Source organism: Marmota monax, unplaced genomic scaffold (genome assembly GCF_021218885.2).
Source record: "Marmota monax isolate L192 unplaced genomic scaffold, Marmota_monax_Labrador192_F-V1.1 WCK01_AAM20220418_F8-fsc00031, whole genome shotgun sequence".
NCBI lineage: Eukaryota > Metazoa > Chordata > Mammalia > Rodentia > Sciuridae > Marmota > Marmota monax.
In genome coordinates this window covers 7,965,931-7,984,845 of record NW_026695197.1, presented here as the reverse complement: position 1 = coordinate 7,984,845, position 18,915 = coordinate 7,965,931, and the positions used below count along the sequence as shown (strand labels likewise).

The following is an 18,915-nucleotide window of genomic DNA, read 5'->3' as shown; positions in this document are numbered from 1 at the left end:
TAAGTGATATATGTATGAATAAATAATATTTGTGTGATTAATAAATATATGCAAATGTGCAAAATATTTACATTTTATCAATTTAAAGTTTTTATGGGTCATCAAGTCACTTTTATTGTAAGAATTATAAATGAATTAGTAAAGGCTTATTAAGTGCATTTCAAAAGAAATGAGTAACACACAACCCATTTGATTTTCATTGAGTAACAGAGAAGTGCATTTTCTTTACCATTCCTCTTATACTTTTTCATATAACCAAGAGAATTCCCACTGACCCTTAGCCTATTTAAGGTAATTATTCCTGACTTTTGAGACCCAGGAAAAGAAGAAAGGAAGGCAAAAGACAACAACTCAATCACATGCAGTATCTGCAAATTTATTTTAAAACAATATTACATACTGTGTAACAAAAGCAAATGACTCTTTTGACATCTTGTTAGTCCATTAAAACAAAAAAAAAAGGGTAAAAATACAGATGCTTACCTGTTGTTCCTGCGTTTTAGCAGCATTAAGTTCTGAAAGAGACATGGTGAGCTTCTCCTGCTGTTCTGATAGGTATTTCTGATAGAGACTTAGAAGTTCTTGGCATTCTCTGTACTGTAGCTGAAGAGGTAAGATTTCAAATTAAGGGAAAAACATTTAAAAAATGGATCCAAACTGCATAATCAGTGCTACTTTTTTTCAGTTTTCAATAAACAGAGGTAGAAATGTAACAATATTTAGTAACAAAAAAAGGTAAATATACAGTCAACAGATGGAAACAATACACATATTTCCCCCCTAATCATAAAACAACAATTCACAAAGAGGGTAGCAATGGTCATCCCATGAAAGATAAAATTATTTCTCATGTCTTTAGATTTGAACAGATAAAAACAAATGCAGATACATGTAAAATAAACTCCTACCTTATGCCATGTACAAAATAAAATGAAAATATATCACTGATCTAAATGCAAGAGTTAAAACTATAAAACTCTCAGAAAAACACAAAAGTACAACTTTTGACATTAGATTAGGTGATGATCACTTCAAATCATGAGCACCCCCCAAAAAAAAAGATTAAAACTGGACTTCAATATTAAAAACCTTGTGCTTCAAAGTGTAAAAACATGGAAAATATAATCCTCATGATGAGAGAAAATAGTTGGAAATCATATATGATAAAAGACTGGTATCCAGAATATATAAAGACCTCATTGGAGACCTCTTATGACTCAACAATAAATTATTAACCCAATTAAAAAATGGGCAAAGGATCTGCACAGATTTCCAAAAGAATATATAAATGGTCAAAAAGCACAGAAAAAATGCTAAACATAATTATCTATTAAGAAAATAAGAATCAAAAGCAAAATTACATACACTAAGATAGCCACAATCAAAAAGACTAACAAAAGGGAGTGGTTAAGCGAGTGGCTAACAAGGATGTAGAAAAAGTGAAACCATTCAACATAGCTAATGGGAATACAAAATTGTGTTGCCATTTTGGAAGACAATTTGGTAGTGTTTCAGAAAATTACACACTGAGCTTCTGTATACTCTCAAAAATATACCCAAGAGAATGAAAATACATGTCCACAAAAAAATCTTATACATGCATATTCAGAGCAGCTTTATTGGTAACAATGAAAAACAAAAGCAACCTTGATGTTCGCCAACTAATAAGTGAATAAACAAGGTGTGAACTAGATATATAATGGAATATTATTTGGCCATAAAAAGACTGAAATACTGCTATTTGCTGAAAATCTTGAAAATGCCGTGTTCAATGAATGGGGTACACAACGAAAAGGTGCATTTAATATGATTTCACATATGTGAAATATCCAGAATAGGCAAGTCCATACAAATAGAAAGTAGACTGGGGTTGCAAGGGCTTGGGAGAGACGAAATGGGGAATAACTGCAAGATATGGGGTTGGAGGAAAAGACAATAAATATATTCTAGAATGAAACTGTAGTCATGTTTGCACGTCTTTGAGAATATATTCAAAAACTTTTAGTTGTACACTTGAAAAGGGTGAATTTATTTTCTGTAAATTATATCTCAATCAAGTTGTTATAAAGAGCAAAGTAGAAATGATGACATTGGTAAAAATAATTATTGCTTAATTTACACAGAAAGTTCCTAACATATTAAACATAAAGGGATTATAATTTTTTTATTTAAAATTTGATTTTGGTCATTTATTTTGTTTAACATCAGATAAGTCAATGTGTCATTAATCAATGCATCAGCTGGGAATTTTCTTTATAGTGTGGTATAAAGAACATGGCAATCTACCTTGGGGTATCCTCTCTCACAGTCCCTAAAACTTGAAAAATGCTGAACATGAAAATAATCAAAAAGTCACCTAACTTCATGACCAAGTGTCTGGGAGACATGTTTCTAGCCAAGAAACATCTCATTGTGGTAATTTTCTCCCCAGGCTCCTTTTTTCTTCAGATCATTTTTGAGTCTCCCTCTTAACACTTACTTATGCATGCTGTTGGTGTAGGAATTATTGTTCAGTGGGATTATTCTGTATAAATAATTTTACAACGGGTCATCATGATTAAGGGTGGAAGTAATATTTCTTAAATGTCAAAAATGGTGACTGGTTTCAGTATTCCTTAACATTTTCATAACCTATTCATTGCTTCTGGGCAGATTCCTATTCTAATAACTTTTCCCAATCATAACTGCATAAATAACCAATTGCTTCATTATTCTCATTATTAACCTTTAACAGAAAAGGAGCCAAAGATGGCTTATAAAAGAGGAACTGATTCACAGTAAAAGGATAGGTTACTATGCTTAGAGAATACATTAATTAGAAGAGTCTGTTGAATACCTGGTATCTTAACGACAGTAACAACAATAGCGTGAATGGTGGTCTAAATAATCTAAAAGGTTTTCAAAGTTAATCTATGTTAGACAGGTTGGCTTTACATTTCCATGCTTTTTGTCAGCAAGCGTTTTAAAAAAAGGAATGATTTGTGGTGATCCCAGGAGTCTCTACCAGCCATTATGTATATAAAAAGAATTTTTTTATTCTAGCTATTACATAGGAAGTAATGTTTATAGTAGGTGAACATATTAGCCTGGTCACAGAATATGAATTTTACTCTGGAAAAATCAAGCACAATTATACAGCCTAGGAGTTAAATGTCAGTGTTTGAGACAAATTATAGGCAAATTCATTTAAATACATGCCATGTGGCAGAATATAAAAACAAGTAGTCCTATCCTCATCAGTTTTTTGTGTCTTTCCTGATTTTACCAGATTTCAAAATGACCTGCTTTTCCTTCCTCCTTAACACAATGGGACTGCAGTTCTCCATCTGGAGAGAGAATAATAAATGCTAGGAAAATGTGGGTAAAATGCCCTCTTTACTGATTTGGGGAGGAGAAGGGTTGTTAATGAAAAGAAGACATATTTGACTCAATCCTGGCCAAATGACAGGAAAGATTATGTAACAGATAAGGAAGATCAAACCTAACAAAAGGTGTACACTAAAATTAACACTGGAATCTGTCTAAGCACCATTTAAACACCACCATTTGTGATAAGTAGTCATCACAATCTCTTTGAATAAAGGCTTCATAGCATAAAATAAATAAATAAAAATTAATGTTAACATCACATGAAGACCTAAACATCCAATTAATTAACTGAAATGGCTATAGAAAATGATCATTTTGTAAAGTTTAAAGGTTTAACTCTAAAATATATATATATATTCTATGTAATAAAATATATTACATAGAATATGTTGGCACAGAATGAATGGGGAGATGAGAGAAATAATAAAAACTGTGTAAAAGAAAAATCAGAGGTAGAGGGAAAAGGAAGGACCAGAGCCAGGATATACTACCCATCAGCTGTCACAGTAGAAGAAAATTGTCCTAAACTGGAAGAATTCCTCTGGCCCAGCAGACTCCACCCCCATGTGCTGCGCCACTTTACCCTTGTCTCCAATGCTTGGGATACTTGGGTTTGGTACTTAGTAATGCTGACTTAATACAGAACCAAGAAAAGACAGGCATTTGTGAGAGGAGAAAAGTAAAACATAAAAAAAAAAAGTCTCCTTTATTTGGAACCAAGATTACTTATAAAATAGCTGAATCCTATTATGGGACAGGGAACTTACAAAATGAGTTTCAAATATCTTATGATGCTAATGCAAGAAAACGTCCAAAGACAAATAGATGGGGGCTCATTAAAGGAATAGGTGCTAGCCTAAAGGAGATTCTCATTAGCCAAATTTGAGACAATTTATACACTGAAATAATCTGCTAATTAATACCAAATTGAATAAATAACACACCAGCTCATAGAAATACTTCAAAAGGGGAGAAGAATGGAAACAAAAAAAATGCAAGTCCTCTTACAGAAGAATTATTAATATTTTAACTGAAAGAAACAGACAAATCCAGAATATGGGAAATTTTACAAATATTTAGTCTGAAAAAAAGCAAAAATCTGTACAGAAGAATACTAGATATTACTTAAAATGAATTTTAAAAAATTATCCCAATATAATAATGAATTCAGGCAAGGATCATCAATGGACAACAAAGCATTAGATGAAAGGTTAATTAATAAGATATTCAAACGGTATCAATATTATTTACTTACAGCAAGGAAAAAAATGTACCTTTAAAATGGTAAAATCTGGTGGTTATGCCTAAACAAATATCAATTTAGAATCACTAACAGTGGAAAAATGGAAATCATATATCTTCTAATGTACGAAGGAAGCTTTCATCTAAGAAATAATCAATAAATATGTTTAATTGGAATCTAATAAAATCTGTAAACCTAAAGCCTACTTCACAGAAATAAGAATAAAAGAACAAGTTAAATTCTCTCTCTCTTTGTCTCTTTCTCACACATACATACACATATACACACATACACACTGTGTAACAGGCGTAAGCAGTACAAGGCACTAATATAGCTGAAGAAAAGGACAGACTGAAGTGTCCTGATTCAAACATTAATTCTGGTACTTGGTAACACTTTAAACTTTGGGCAAGCAACTTATACTACAGAAAATGAGTTCTTGATAAAGTCAAACCTGGTTCCAAGATGATGTGGTTAGCAGAGCAGGACAAGAATTTCTTTTCTTAAACTGTGATCTGTGCAGGAGTACAGCCCACTGATAAAAGTCTAATGTCAAATTAGAATATTTAACCAGCTCCTTTTGAGCTAAGTCTCTACCTTGTTTCTTATAGAGTTGCAAAGCCAGATGGGGCAAAAACTGACTTGGAACTGAGATGTGAAGGTATTTAATTCTGTTTTGCTCTAGGTGTTTAGGGACTGTGAGTCTTCAGGGAACCATCTACACAATGGAAACCCAATAGTTATTTCTCTAACCTTAAAGAAAAGAACACATATTTGAAAGTTTATATGCAGATATCCTAAAAAGCAGGCTATCAAAGTGTCAGATTGATCAGTCCTTTGATTTCTTTTTAAAATAGTTTTCTTGTAACATAATACTGTAAAAGAATACAAGTTCTCAAGTATTCACTGTGAACATTAAAGAAAAGGTTGCAAAAGCATTTCTACTGAAAGCCATGCATTCTTCTTTGCTTCTAGACTGCTTAAACATTTCTCTTTTATTTAAAATTACCATATTTCAACAAGAACCAAAGTAGAACTATTTTCCATTTGGAAAGGCTACTTTAAATCAAATCAGCCATTTATGAGCTGTAGGAACTAGCCTAGAATCATGGAAGAAAAAGTTATCACAACACTTTGCCTGTGAAGTTTCTTTGTAAGGTAAACTTACAAAGTTTAGTCTATATGCTAAGCTCTCTACATCCTGAAAGGTGCTCAGTGAGGTTGTGTGAATAATGCTTTGTGAGTTTTACAAGCCCTAGCCCTGAGGAATAATTTAATTTATTATTAAATTATTGTGGAGAGGCATCATCTCATTTTGTTCCCCATCTTCAAGAAGAGATTTGTTCTTGCATTAAATTAAAACTCCTCAAGAGCTTTAGTTTTAATGCATGTGATACCTGTTCTCTCTTCATAGCCTATATTTGTCTATTTTAACTATTTATGCTGCTGTGTGGAATCATTCATTTCTGAGCAGAAATGTAAACTGAATTTAAAAGGTCCAAACTAAGTAACCCAGTGGCATTGTGTGTTCCTCAAATATTACATCTTCCAGCTACATCATTTTTGTGTTTGTCATCTCCCTCTTCTTCAGATTCCTTATAAGCCTTCTCTTCTAAGAGACAGATGGTACTACCATCCTCTATCTCACTATTAAATGATTATCACCAGGAACAGGTGCTAGAATATCTATAGATAGAGGCACCATACAAACAGATAGTTTAAACTAAGTACAATAAAGATATTGGTTATAATTCTTATCATGAGGTACTGTTATTAGTCTCATTTTACAAATAAATCTACAACACAGAATAGTTAACAACTGATGCAAGGATATTCTGCCAATGAGCTGGGATGTGGAGGACACCAGTGTTTCTTAAAATGTAATACACAGAGGAATCACCTGTGGATTTTCTTAGCGGATTTTGATCATCTTAGTAGATCTCAGGAGGGCCCAAAACTATATTTCTACCAAGCTACTAAGTGATGCTGATGCTACTGGTCTAGGCAGCACACACTGAGTGTACAGATCATCTCTGAGAATCCTATTCCATATCAGTGGGAGGAGGCCCCCCCATTCCTTCATGTTGAAGTACCATGCTTTATCAGATTCCTTTGCTTCTTCCTTTTAATCCATCCTTAGATGCTTGTGGGTTTGTTTTATCTGTTTTGGTCAACTGTTTTTGTTTGAGAAGGAAGCATGTAGAAAACAAAATATGAGATGCAAAATAACCCATTTTCTTCCTTAAAAGGAGACTATATTCTGAACTTTCAAAGTGGTATCATATTTCTACTATGGTTGACTACAGAAATAATAATAATTAATAAATATCACTAATAGGGCTTAATAATTTATACTGGGGAAAGAGTCCATGGGAAAAAATAAACAATCACATTTTTCGTTTCTTACTTTCAAGTAGATATCTACCTTTTACCTTTCCTGGGCATACTTTAAATCTAAGTTTACAGCATGATTCATGAATTCAGCCCAATGCTGCCAGACCATTAGCTATGGCCTTTGGGAACAACATTCTCACACCAGAGCTGCATAAATTTTTTAATGCGGCATTAAAAATATCACCTAATATTAATAATTCTAAGTAAAAAAAATCAAATTCCTTAAAATAGTATCAATACTAGAGTGAAAGGGAAAAGAATACTTATACACTGGAATCATATTTAACATATTAAGGTCAAATTGGAAAAAGTAGTAAGAATATCTCATTATTTTCCTCTTTGAAAATGACTGAGACTACTGAACACAAATATAAATTACTGCTCAGAGAAAAATTAAGTAACTTCAGTGTGGAAGTTTATTATCTAAACTCAGCAAATGCTACAAAGGCTGAAGGTAATAAAGCATTTTATGAACAACTTCATTTCACTGGTTCCTAATGTAATTGAGCTTATATGGACTATTTAGCAGAATGATATTAAAAAAATTGATAAAACACCAGATTATTTGCCTGACCCTGCATTCAGGAAATGTTATAGAGAAAGATCCAAAAATACTCAAGGAGAAAAGTTTTCCAGTATTACTAAGATCAAGAACTTAGTTTTTGATTTACTGTTTTACCACTATTGACTACAAACTAAATTAATCCAAGAAGCAACATTTAAAAGAACAAGCCTCAAGGCCTTGGATTTTATTATATTAGATCAACAACAGAGATTTAGACCTACTAAAAAATTCAAAATAGTGAACAGAATAGTTAAAGTGAATGATTTCTATTCCAGTTTTTAAATATGTGGGTGTGTGACTGCTTAAGCAAATCTGCTAGGAGGCAGAACATTTGCACATTTAGTCTCTGTCTAGTGGTGATTTTTCTTGAAAAGTAAGTCTGAGTTAAATCAGCTCACCCATTTTTACAGTAAGATGGAAAAACATTTTTCTTTTGGACTAAGGCAAGGCATATAAATACAACAGGATGTATTCAGAAAGTGGAGTTCATGTTAGCAGACAGAAAAGAAAATTTAAATTAAAAATAAAATAAATGTAGTGGATTTTTGATTCTAGACAAGATGGAGTAATATAGTTCTCCCTACTCCGCTTACTAAGTACAGCTAAAACTCATGGATATCACAAACAAAACAAACATGACTCTGAAAAAAAGAAAGAAGAAGGCAAACTGGCCAGGGACAAGACAGCAGTAAGTAGCTTGTTTTTTGTTTATTTTTGCTTCATTCCTGTAGTGAGAGCTGGAGAAGAAGTGAGTCAACAACCCAGAAATGCAAAGACAGGGAAAACAAATAAATAAAAGAAGTTAAAGAAAGAAAAGAAACCTAGTTAGAGAGAAACTTTTAGACAAGAAATGCCTTACTTCAGCCAGACACCACAGAAAAAACTGCAACCCCTACCCCTAGACTTTCAGGAATCCCTTCACTGTGCCCATTTTTTTTCTCTCTCAAGAGTGATATCAAAGAAGACTGAATTGGAGCAAAGAACTTTAATCCTGACTTTTGCCTTTACCCTTATGATTGTCAGTGGAGGCTTCCTGGGGAGCCTGGAGTTCTACTCCCATCTAATATAGCTTTAATGAATGTCCCTCTTTGCAAGGATAGGATGGGAGGAAGCTAAATGGGAAGACAAGACTTTCATTGCTAATAAGCAGCAAACAGTGAAAGCCATCTGGGAAGCACCTGCCCTTTTCAGCCAGAGTAGTATCTGCAAAGACCTAGTAGATAGCTGAACTTCCACTCCTGCCCACTCCCTGACCCCAATAGCTACAAGATGCCCAATCACAAGTGTCAAAGAAGGACAAATAGGTACCCTGAATTTTTACCCCACAATCTGGAATTAATAAAGTGGAGCCTTTTCTTCATTGATTGGTGTATTGCTAGATTGGTGTATCTGCTAAAAGAGATGATGTAAATGAGACTATAACATTTACTATTGTCCAGAGCACAATTAAAAGCCATATGCTATACCAAGAACCAAGATAGTATCAATTTGAATGAGAAAAGATAATCAACAGAAGCCAATACTGAAATGACACAGATGTTGGAATTATCTGAAAAAGATTTTAAAGCAGTCATCACAAAATATTTCAATGAGTAATTATGTACGCTTGAAACAAATGAAAAAATAGAATGTCTCAGCAAAGAAAAAGGAGATATAAAGAACAAATGGAAACTTTAGAACTGAAAATTACAATAACCAAATTAAAAAGGTTATTGGAGGGCTCAACAACAGAATGGGGAGAACATGGGAAACAATGAAGTTAAAAATACAATGATAAAACATTATCCAGTGTGAACAAAAAACAAAGTAGACTAAAAAAGAAACAAACAAAACAACAACAGAAGCAGAGCCTAAGGGACCACTCAGACTATAACTAAAGTTTTAATGTCTATGTCATTGGAATATCAGGGAAAAAGCAAAAAGAAGTAGAACTGGAAAAGTATTTGAAAAAACTAACAGCTAAAAATTTCACAAAAATTTGGCAAGAAAAGCTGAACAAATCCCCCAAAGGATTATTCCATCAAAATTCATGTCAAGAAACATCATAATCAAACTTCTGAAAACTAAATACAAAAAAAAAAAAAAGTAAAAGCAAGAAAAGCAGCACTATTTAAAGGGAAAAAATGTAAAACAACATGAATTTCTCATCACAAAATAAGAAGGTCAGAAGGAAGCAGCAAAACATTCTTTCAAGTGTGAAAAGAACTGTCAATGCAGAATTTTATACCCAGCAAAAATATCCTTCAGAAACAGAGAAATTAAGAAATTATCTGGTGAATGACAACGATGAATTTATTGCCACTATATGGAGTTAAAAGAATGGCTAACTCCCTAAACAGGAAGGAACTGAAGAAGAAAGGTATTTTGGAACATCAGGAAGGAATAAAGAATAGAAAGAGCACAAATATGAATAGATATTTTCCTTCTTCTCTTGAATTTCCTAAATTATGTTTGACAGATGAAATTATATTTACCTACTATCCAATGTAGGTAAGGAAAAAAACTTATAACTAAAAAGTTAAAAAGCAACTGCATCTAGAAACAAAAAATTTACTCATAATTAGGTACATCTTATTTCCCTGAAAAGGTATATTGCCACAATGATAGTTAAAAATATCCTCAACTCTCACAATTACCATCTAAATACATTGTTACTTCAAGTCTTGGCCCTCAATAAATGTTGAAGGAATGAGTAAATGAATGGTTGTTTTCTAAGACAAACTTCTCCACTTGTTCTTGATTTTTTCATCTTCTATATCTATATTCAGGACACTGTCCCATATATTACTCTTTGATATGATTTCACTAATTTTTGGCTACTGCCTCTCACCTTCAACTAAGCATATCCAAAGAAAAGTCTTTTTTGGAGCTTTCTTCTCAAGTTGACAACATTTCTTTCTCCACACATTATTATAAAAACTCTGAAAAGATTAATACATACTCATGGTCTCTATTTTCTCATTTCCAATTTACTTTTTACTCAATACAATTTGTTTTTCTATCCCTCATTCCATTTACATTGTATTCCTGACAAGTATTCTCTAACATATTTTTAAATGTACCAATCTGATTTCAGGTTTTATCCTCCTCGACTTCATTCTCCTTCAAAGGATGTCTTCCCCTGGTTCCAAAGTTATAGGTCCATTCTGCTTCTTCCTTACTGAATGTTCCTTTTAAAACATCACTGACTTTCTTTAATTTCCTTCCCAGGAAATGTATACATTCCTTCTTATAATGTCCTAGAACCCATTTGACTTTTATTGCCTCCTCCATAACCTTATATTCTACCATAGCTTAAAATTCAATATATATGCTGGTGATCCCCAAATTTCTATTTCTTAGGTATACAAGAAAAGCAGTGTAACATAAGGTTCTATAGTAGTCCCATGTTGAAAACAAGATTATTATCTAATATAATAGGTACACATATTTGGCAACAGTGAGTTTGTATAATGGAGGTAAGAAAATTGATAAACCTTTAATTCCTCTAATCATTTTCAATATTTTCAAATCAAAATGTTGGATTTTTAGGGCTGGGGATGTGGCTCAAGCGGTAGTGCGCTCGCCTGGCGTGCGTGCGGCCCAGGTTCGATCCTCAGCACCACATACAAACAAAGATGTTGTGTCCGCCGATAACTGGAAAATAAATATTAAAAATTAAAAAAAAATGTTGGATTTTTACATTTAAATAACAAAAATTAATGCTCAAAAACGTTTTAACATCCTATTTTCAGAGCATCATCATAATATTGTTGAATGATGTCACTTTTTATAAAGAAAATGCTAATTCATGCTCATTTCATTTGAAGAAAAGATGAAATCTGGGGCTGGGGATGTGGCTCAAGCGGTAGCGCTCTCGTATAGCATGAGTGCAGCCCGGGTTTGATCCTCAGCACCACATACAAACAAAGATGTTGTGTCCGCTGAAAACTAAAAAAATAAATGTTGGAAAATTCTCTCTCTCTCTCTCTCTCTCAAAAAAAAAAAGAAAGAAAAGATGAAATTTACTTTATTAGAGAATAATATCTCATGATTAGTTCCTGACTTGATTATCCTTTGAAGTGAATCCAAAAATGGCATCTGGTATAATACAAATCAATTAATTTAGGATAACCTATAGACAATAAAGAAAACTCACACCAAATAAAATTAAGGACTATGTTATCCATCAAAATAAAATTTCTTCTTTTTCTCTGTCATCAATAAGACTTTAATAATAAATTTGGCTTTCTAACACCCAAATGACTTGTTTTCAAGTACTATCTATATTACTCACACAATAATTGTTTTTAAATGATTAAAGACCAACAAAAAATATGTTAAATAATTCACCACATTGACCAAAATCACTGATATGGCCTACTTACTAATAGAATAAAGAATATAAACACTACATTACTTTATTGGCAATGTTTTTCATGATCAAGCAGCTTATTCCTTGATAATGAAATCAGTTGTACACTTAAGTGAAAACCACAAGCAAAATTTTAGTTCTTTGACACAAGGCAAATCATAAGTTAGTTTACAATGACTTTCATTATAAGAGCTTGTACTAATTATCTGCCACTCAATCTGAATATATAAGTCCAAAACAAAGCAGGTGCTTTGTGCATCTTGGTTAATATTGTTAGCACCTTCAATTTTGACCAAGAGTTTATGTAAAGATGTTGATGGGCCCTGATACCTGGACCCAGGGAGCAGTTTATGTAGCACTGCAACAAATCCTGATAGGGTTCAAGGATGTTAATTTGCTTCAGCATCATTTGTAGGGCTTCTTCAGTGAGTAAAATTTGGGAATGGTTTATCTCTAGGAATTTGTAGAGAATTTAAAAATGCATGCCTTTGTCATTTTAATTGCCTGTTATGTGTCCTTTTTATTAAGGAGTCAAGATAATGTAGCTAAAAACACTCATTCCCCAGAATACATATAATGTACTCACAGCTATGTGCTCCAATTTTCAAAATTCATAAGAGATCAATTAAAAGTGAAATGCAAGATCTACTGGGTAGCCCAATACTAAGTGACAGGAAGGATTATTCCTCCTACTAAAAATTGTTCTGGGTTTTGTTTTCTCATTTAAAAATATATTTAGATTGCAAAATTAAAACAAATAAAAGTAACACTGCATAATTTAACTGTAGTTTTCTACCAAATTGCTTATAACTGTAACCATAAAATGATAATAATTTACCATATGTGCAGCTGCAAAACTAAGAAAAGCACTGGTCAGTGCTACTGCAAAATGTGAACCTACTACCCCCCCTGGTGCTCGTGGAACTGAATTGCAATAAAATTAAAAGTCCCATTTCTCCAGTAAAGTGTGAAATTTCACATATAGTCAATTCTGCTATAACGCTTGTTATGAAAATTTAAATTTGTTTCCGTGCCTTGTATTTATTTGGAAACAATTTGAGCCCAATGTATCACTATGAGATATACCAGATGCAGGTGGAAAACTACACCCAGCTGACCCAAGTCCAGTAGGAATATACAAAATATGTACCCACAGAACTCATACCTCAAATGTCTGCCAGCTACCTTGGTTCACGTCATGCAATGAGCCACACCCACTGACATCTGATGTTACAACTTTTCATCCAATTTCAATAATCTTTTTCCACTACCATTTCATAATAACTTTAGCTGAGTTAAATATTCACTTTTCAATGTTCACTTTTACAAGTACCATATTTATTTTTCATTTAATATGTATAAAATTAGGCTATCATTTTAATTAGGTTTTTCTCTTTTTAAAGAAAGTCTAACTGAGAAAGTTTTGAGTGCTAGACCCATTTTTGGCATGATTTTGCAGAGTATGGAGATTTTTTAGGAATATATATGTCTCTTTATTTATTAAAGTGTCTCTAGTACATTGGTGTATAAGATCAAAGTAATTATGAATAATATCCAAACTTTGCGATTTTAAAAATGTGTTTTATATGTCCATTTCTATAAGAGTATTACTGACCTTTCCTATCTCACTTTAGAAAGGCTATCTTTTCAGTTAGACCTCTAGAAGTATTCAGGAGAAAATATTAATTTATGTGAATCTGTGTATGTAAAATATACTTTAACATATATTAAAATACATAAATTTTAAAACTTTCACTTTTCCCATCCAAGCTGTTAATCATACCACATAGTTTGTGTCCCTCCTTTGAGAACCAAGATCTTTCCAAAAGTCTGAGGTGAATAAAGGATCAACTGACAAAAAACAGGAAGATTCTTTGTGTTCATACGTCATTCAAAAACTTAAGCCAAAAGTTGCATAAGAAAAACAATCTCTCCATTAGGAAGTAAGAATGAATAAAAAATACAAACAGTCCACAAAAGCTATTTTTGCAAATAAAGAAGTTTCTCATAGGCTTTCATTTTCTGAAAAATACCAGCATTTCATTCAGACAAAAGGGAAGGCAAGATAAAACCTTTAAGAATCCATAGTCCCGGGCTGGGGATGTGGCTCAAGTGGTAGTGCGCACGTCTGGCATGCGTGCGGCCTGGGTTCGATCCTCAGCACCACATACCAACAAAGATGTTGTGTCCGCCGAAAACTAAAAAATAAACATTAAAAAAAAAAAGAATCCATAGTCCCTCACTTAGTTAATACTCTTTCTTATATCTAATGCTTCCTAATTATATCCATCTTTCTCAACTGCATATCTTTCTTATCAACTTCAACGTAAGAAGTTTGTCTATACTGGATTTAACCTTTCCACATTGTCAACAGGCCATTAAAAAAAAACAAAAAAACTTACTGTCCTGTGGAAAGTCTGAAAGTGTGGTCAATGAACATTAGCATAGGTATCACCGTGGAGATCCTAAGAAATGTCAAATTCTTGGCCTTGCTCCATGGAGGTCACAGTTTGCACTTAACAAGCCTTGATAGGTGACTGAAGAAAATATTTGGGCCTCAGGAGGATTGGTGAGAAGACTTAGACTAATCTACTATAATAGAAGTTCCAGGTTCAATTTCTGCCCATCTTGCATTTCTGTAGCATTAAGAAAAGCAGTTTTTGTTTTGTCAAAGTCATATTTTTTATAGGGAATTAACTGGAAAGCTTATTTTTAAAAATTTGTGTTATTCTGTTGGTCTAATCTTATTGAAACACAAACTATATGGATCTTCATAAATTACAAATACTCAAAATATTTACTTCAAAAGATAATTGAAATAAAATTAGTAAAATGTCTAAGTATTAATTTCTAAAACAGAAGTTTCTTATTTCAGTACATATAAAATTGATATTTTTTCATATACACATGCAAAACAGCAAACATTTGTTCAAAAAAACCTCTATTAATCACCTCAATAAATGCAAAAGGCATTTAACAAAATTCAACATCCTTACAAACTCTCAACAAATTAGGCATATAAGAAATATATACCTCTACACAATAGAGGCCATGTGTGAAAAGCCCATGGCTAACATTGTACCTGTATTAGTCAGCTTTGTGTCACTATGACAAAATACCTGAGAAAAAAATCAACTTAATGGAGAAAATATTTCTTTTGGCTCACAGTTTCAAAGCCATAATTGATTTGCCCAGTTGCTTTTAAGCCTGTGGTGAGGCAATACATCATGGCAGAATCACGTGGTAGAGGAAAGCTGCTCAGCTCACAGTAGCCAGGAAGCCCAGAGCATGCTTTTATAACAAAGCCTTTCCCTCAGAACCACTGAACTATAAATCCATAAATGAATCTATTCATGTAGTCTGAGCCCTGATGATCCAAAGGGCCCACCTATAAATACTGTTGCATTGGGGAACCAAGACTTCAACACATAGCTTTTGGTTGATGTTTAAGATCCAAACAGTAACAAAACTCAACAGTGAAAAATTGAAAGCTTTTCCCCTAGGATGAGGAATAAGACAATGATGCTCACTCTAACCACTTCTATTCAATATAGTACTGAACATTCTAGCCAGATCAATTTGACAAGGAATAAAAGGCATACAAACAGGGAAGGAGGAAGTGACAATATCTCTGCTGATAGAATTATATTTAGAAACTTCTAAAGATGTCACTGGAAAACTGTCAGAACTGAAAAAAAAAATTCAGTAAGGTTGTAGGATACAAAATCAATATATACAAATGAGTAGCACTTCTTTACATTAACTATGAACTATCTGAAAAAGACATTAAGAAATCAATCCCATTTACAACAGCATCAAAAAATAAAATACTTAGAAGAAAATTTAACCAGAGATGAAAATAAAACATTGATGAAAGAAACAGTTGACAACACAACTAAATGGAAAGAATTAATATTGTCAAAATGTCCATACTATCCAAAGCAATCTACCAAGAACACAATGGAGAAAGGATAGTCTCTTCAATAAATGGTATTGATAAAACTGGATATTCACATGCATAAGAATGAAATTAAACCCTTAACTCACATCATATTGAAAAATCAACTCAAAAGTGATTAAAAGACAAAGGTAAGACCTAAAACTATAAAACTACTAGAAGAAAACTAGTAAGAAATGTCCTACTATCCCCCAATCTGAGCAAAGATTTCTTAGACATTGTTTCAAAACAGAAAGCAAAAGCAAAAATATATAAATGAAATTATATCAAACTAAAAGCCTACTGAACAGTAAACAATAAAGAGACAATCAACAAATTGGGAAAAATATTTACAAACCATATATCTGATAAAGAGCTAATAGCCAAAATACATATGAAACTCAACTCAAAACAAAAAAAACCAAAACAAACAAACAAAAAAAAAAAAAAACAGCGCCTAATTGTAAAAATGTGGCAAAGGACCTAAATAAGCATTTCTCAAAAGAAGACACAGGGGCTGGGGATATAGCTCAGTTGATAGAGTGCTTGCCTCACACACATAAAGCCCTGGGTTCAATCCCCAACACTGCCCCCACTAAAAAAGAAGACACAAATGGCCAACAGATATTAAAAAAAAATTGCTCACCATCACTAATTATCAGAAAAATCCAATTAAAACCACAATGAGACATCGCCTCACACCTATTAAAATGGCAGCTATTAAAAATAAATACTGATGAGGATGTGGAGAAAAGGGAACCTTTGTGTACTGCTGATGGAAATATAAATTATTAATACAACCAAACTAAAAGTAGAATTGCCATATGATCCAGCATCCCCATTCCTGGATATAAAACTAAAGAAACTAAAATCAGTATGCTAAAGAGACATCTACACTCTCCTGTTCACTGCAGCTCCATTGCACAATACTTCTATTACTTCTTAAGTAATAGAAGCAACCTGAATGTCCATCATCAGTATCAACAGTATTTGTGTATATATGCCACATTTTCTTCACCTGTTTAGCTTTAAAAATAAGAAAATTCCTTCATCTGAGACAGATAGGCCTACAAAATATTATATTACATATTATATTACATGAAATAAACCAGATACAGAAAGACAATCTGCATGGTCTCACTTATATTTGGATTCTAAAAAAGCAAAACTCATAGATGCAGAGAGCAAACTGGTGGTTACCAGAGGTTGGGGGATGAATGGAGAAATTTATTTACTCAGGAAGAATAACCTTTAAGGATCGATTGCACAGAATGATGACTATAATAAATAACAATACATTGTTTGTTTCAAAAAATTTGAGAGCAGATTTCAAATGTTTTCACCACAGAAAAGTTAAGCATCTGAGATAATGGATTCATTCATTAGTTTGATTTAATCATTCCACAATGTAACATTATCAAAACATCACACTGTACCTCCAAATATATAATTATACAACTATCATTTGTCAATTAAAATTTAAAGCAAAACAAAAAAAAACAGCAACTCACATTTTAGTTTCAAGCCTGGGACATATTTCATTGATTATATAAAACATTTTAAAAACTAGAGTTAACATTTTCTTCCCCAATTATACATAAATGCACCACACTGAGTGTCCTGGTTATAATGAACAGAAAGGCACAGAAGAAAATGGCATCTTTATAAGACTCATTATGATAGAAATATTTATCACAGTTTTGCTGGAAACCATTATAACGCTCATTAATACAAATACTTCTACATAATTTAAAATGCCAAGAACCCAGAAATTCTTTGATAAAATGATCCCTCTTTTCTAAAGCTCTCTCCTAAACCTCCTATTAGACACATAGCATATATTTGACACAGACTAACCTGACTGCTTCATTAAGAAGCTCCAAAGCGCTGAGAGATTCACCCTTCCTTCTCTCCTTCCTGATCTGTTCTTTACCCATCTGCTATGTGTGCATGGAGAAGAATCCTAAGGAAGGACATGTCTTCCCATAAACATATATAATAGAAAAGCAAGAAAACAAAGATCAAACCAAATCAAACAAAAATCAAATCCCCACTAAACAACTACATGGTTTCCAAATAGCACAGGGTATTAATGGCCACTGCTATGTGAAAGGAAACACAAGTAATCGGGTTGCGTCTAACAAGAACGAGGAAAAATGCCCTTGTTATTTAAAATAAAACCTGACATGTTTATGCCAAAAGAGGTCTAAATTTAATTCTTTTATTATGTAACTTTAGGTATGGGTAAGAGGAAAAAGAAAAAAGGAGAATCTAAGTAATCTCATTTTGGATGGATGACTTCTATCTCACTAAAACTTTGGTAAACTTCTGTTAAGAATCAAATAATAAGTATTTTAAATTTAGTTTTTCCTGAATCTACTGTATTCTGTCATTGTAGCATAAAAGTAGCCACGGTTAATACATAACAAGTGAGGCTGTGTTCTAATAAAAATTAATTTACAAAAACAGAAAGTAGACTGGATTTAGTCTGTGAGTGGTAATTTTTCAAAACCCTGCTCAAGGTCTGAGAACTGAAAAAAATATGGCTGTAACTTTCCCATAGTTTCCAAGAGAAATAGACTGAGAAATGATGAGTGGGAATTACTTGGTCTCCAAAAGAAAATGGTCTCCGAGATCATTGTGACAAGGTTTTAAGAGTGATAAATAAGCCATTTGATAATTTGGTCAAATATTTAAACAAAAGCACACATTTATTACAGACCTATTTTATCATATTGCCACAATATATGCCTTTCCTTTCCCCAAGTTTTACCATTATTATCTTTAGACTTTTATGAATTTATTCAATTTAAGAAATCATTATCCTTCAAAAAGCAAAAATCATTCTCACAGGTAATCTGGACAGGTACAACCAAGGCAAAAATTATTCTCAAAAAGATGGTAATCTAAAAACAGAGTTTAAGAAAATTTATAATTAGAACACTCAAACAGAAGATATAGTAAAAGAAAAACAGGAAGGATGAAGGCTATGAAATGAATCAAGAATTAATCTAGCAACTTTCAAAAACCATTTTAAAACCTTGCCTTAAGTA

General features: G+C 32.7%; 1 protein-coding gene across 6 annotated transcripts in view; it reads right to left on the bottom strand.

Annotated features, from left to right (window-relative positions):
• The window catches only part of Kiaa1328 (KIAA1328 ortholog), a 293,544-nt gene that overhangs the window by 176,725 nt on the left and 97,904 nt on the right, over positions 1-18,915 (bottom strand). For all 6 annotated transcript variants that reach the window (XM_046428260.2, XM_046428261.2, XM_046428262.2 and 3 more), the window contains one exon: positions 484-611. In XM_046428260.2, coding sequence (XP_046284216.1) covers positions 484-611 — 128 coding nt within the window. The remainder of the gene's footprint in view (positions 1-483; positions 612-18,915) is intronic.